The 2,997-nt window shown below is 42.6% G+C and overlaps 1 protein-coding gene across 1 annotated transcript; it reads left to right on the top strand.

Moving 5' to 3' along the window:
- The first annotated feature begins 958 nt into the window (after positions 1 to 958).
- LOC118830171 (protein disulfide-isomerase-like) lies at positions 959 to 2,756 on the top strand. Its single transcript, XM_036737073.1, has one exon. It carries the CDS (start codon positions 1,437 to 1,439, stop codon positions 2,583 to 2,585), a length of 1,149 nt encoding a protein of 382 aa, XP_036592968.1. The 5' UTR covers positions 959 to 1,436; the 3' UTR covers positions 2,586 to 2,756.
- The last annotated feature ends 241 nt before the right edge of the window (positions 2,757 to 2,997 follow it).

The following is a 2,997-nucleotide window of genomic DNA, read 5'->3' as shown; positions in this document are numbered from 1 at the left end:
CTGAATGACAACAAAATAAAAACTTAAGACTAAGTTTTATTGGACAAAACAAGGATTTATATTCCGGATAGCTTGATGTAGGAGAAAAAGCACTAGATTTGGAGTCTGGGGACCTGGGTTTGATTCTGGACTCTACCACCTACCCTTTTTTAACCATGGTCAAGTCACTTAGCAGGCTCTGAGGTTGGAGGATCATAGAGTTACTATGGAGTTGCTACTACTGCTGAGCAAGATCTCTGAAGTCATCTAGTCCAACCCCCTGATGATACAGATGAGGAAACTGAGGCCCAGAGACTTAAAATATTTGTCTAAGGTCGCACAAATAAATTAGGAATAAAGCTGGGATTAGAACTCATTTCCCATGACTCCAACTACAGCAGTTAACTTCAGCACTCTTTCCTATGGCACTGTACTGACCTGAGGTCAAGTCTTCCTCTAATGGGATGTTAAGTTACTTATGTAATTTATGTAACCTCCCTGGCCTTGTTTCCACATCTGTTAAATGGATGGTAGGACTAGTTCATCTCTGTGATTCCTTCCAGTTAGAAGTGTAAATCACATCAAAGATACTGTCCACCTTCAAGTCTATGAGAATAGGGTTTGGGAAGTTTCTGAAAAAAAAAAAAACCCTGCATGTAGAAAGGTGACCAAGGTGAAGAAAACACGTTGCGAAGACACATTACAACATCAGCATCACAACCTTAATCCACAGAGGTCAGATTTTTAGGCTGGAAGAGACCGTAGAGGCCGCTTTAATCCGACTCCCTCAACTCATACGGATATAGATTCAGGGCCTAGAGACCTTCGGTGCTTCTCCCAGTCTCATGCAGGTAGAGTTGGAATTCAAAGCAGGGTCCTCCGACTCCAAACGCCAGCTGGTCAGTGCCAAACAGCGGGTGGAAGGGCACTTGGCAAAGCTAAGCCGCTCTGGCGCGCGCGCTTCTCCTTCGCTCCTTTCAAATGGCCCGCGGACGTAACCGTAGCTACTCGTGCCCACTCCCCGCCCCCACAATCTACTGCCCTGCCTGACCACAAGAAGAGCTGCGAGCTACGCTCTGCTCTCTCTAGCCCTGGCCGTCTCCACCGAGGTCGCAGACCCTCCTGAGACAGAAGAGGAGGAAGATGCCGTCCTGGTCTTAAATTCGCGCAACTTCAAGGAGGCGCTGGCCGCCTATGACTACCTCTTGGTGGACTTCTATGCCCCTTGGTGTACTCCCTGTCGAGAGTTGCTACCTGAGTTTGCCAAGGCAGCAAAACAATTGAAAGCTGAGAACTCTAAAATCAGATTGGCCAAAGTAGATGCCACTGAAGAGGACGATCTAGCATTTCAGTTTAGAATTCTAGCGTTCCCCACTATCAAGTTATTTAAGCATGGAGATACATCTCTCTCTAGGGATTATACAGATGGCAGAGATGCTAAAGCTATTGTGGAATGGATGAAGAAACGAATGCAGCCAGCTGTCATTATTCTGGAAGATGCTGCTGCTGTACAGTCTTTAGTGGATTCCAACGAAGTTTTCCTTATAGGCTTTTTCAAAGATGCTCAGTCCACCAATGTTGAGAATTTCACAGCAGCTGCAGAGTTCTTTGATGACATCCCATTTGGAATCACTTACAGCGAGGACTTATTCTCCAAGTATCAGTTGGATAAAGATAGCATTATCCTCTTTAAGAAGTTTGATGAAGGTCAAAGCAACTTTGACGGAGAGATTACAAAAGTGAAGATAGCGAATTTTGTTAATATCCACAGGCTCCCCTTGGTCATTGAGTTCAATGAACAGACTGCCCCAAAGATTTTTGGAGGTCATTTGAAAACTCATTTATTACTGTTCTTGCCAAAGAGCAGTCCCGACTTTGAGGACCAAATTAACAACTTCAAAAAAGCAGCTGAAAGTTTCAGGGAGAAAATCCTATTTATCCTCATTGACAGTGACCGAAGTGACAACGAGGGTGTCCTTAATTTCTTTGCTCTGAGGAAAGAAGAGTGCCCAACTATGCGCATCATTAGTATGGAAAGTGAGATGACCAAGTACAAGCCTGACTCAGACGAATTAACTCCTGAGAATATAAAGTTATTCTGTAAGCAGTTTTTGGAGGGCAAATTTGACTCACATCTGATTAGCCAAGATGTGCCTGATGATTGGGATAAAGAACCTGTTAAAATATTGGTTGGGAAAAACTTTGAAAAAGTTGCTTTTGATAAAAACATGAATGTCTTTGTGAACTTCTATGCTCCTTGGTGTCCTCAGTGCAAAAAACTAGCTCCTGTTTGGGATAAACTGGGAGAAGCTTACAAGGATCATAAAAATATAATCATTGCCAAGATAGACTCAACAGTTAATGAAGTAGAATCAGTTATAGTCCACAATTTCCCCACACTGAAGTACTTCCCTGCAGGTTCTGATAGAAAAATTATTGAATACCATGGGGCAAGGACACTAGAAAGTTTCCAGAGTTTCCTGGACAGTGGTGGCCATGAGGGACGAAGGGAAGTAAGTCGCTTAGAAGTCCTAAAGGAAGCTGAAGAAACACAGTTAGAAGATGAGGATGAAGAAGGTGATGTCCAAACTGAGAAAAAGACATGATAAAAGTAAAGAACAGGATCAGCTCAGCTCAAAAGTAAGCAACTGCACTCTGAGTTGTACTAACCAAACTGCAAATGCATCTAAAGGCCTGTAAGAATCCCAACTGAAGAAGAAGAGCACTCATTAAAAACCCAGGGTTTATGCATGTGTGTTTTTAATTAAGTAGTACATCAACTTAGCCAGTGTGTCAATTTGAATGTCTTTTCCTCGTTGCTTTTTCAGTTTTTGGAAAAGGAATTGCCAAGATCATCTTGGTGAACCTCCTATTCTTTCAGGGAAAGGGCATGGCTTTTGTCCCATATTCTGCTTCAAAGTGGGTTGTAAAGGTAAAAAATATTTCTGCTGTTTTTACTAAAACATCAGGTGTATGTTATATGGTATCTCCTACAAAAGCTTGTATCATCACATTTTA

The sequence above is a fragment of the Trichosurus vulpecula genome, chromosome 8 (genome assembly GCF_011100635.1).
Source record: "Trichosurus vulpecula isolate mTriVul1 chromosome 8, mTriVul1.pri, whole genome shotgun sequence".
In the NCBI taxonomy this organism is placed as follows: Eukaryota; Metazoa; Chordata; class Mammalia; order Diprotodontia; family Phalangeridae; genus Trichosurus; species Trichosurus vulpecula.
This window is presented reverse-complemented; position numbering and strand designations above follow the sequence as displayed.

What these genes read in the sequence shown, in the direction of transcription:
- LOC118830171 (XM_036737073.1), top strand. Translation starts at nt 1,437, where the DNA reads ATGAAGAAACGAATGCAGCCAGCTGTCATTATTCTGGAAGATGCTGCT.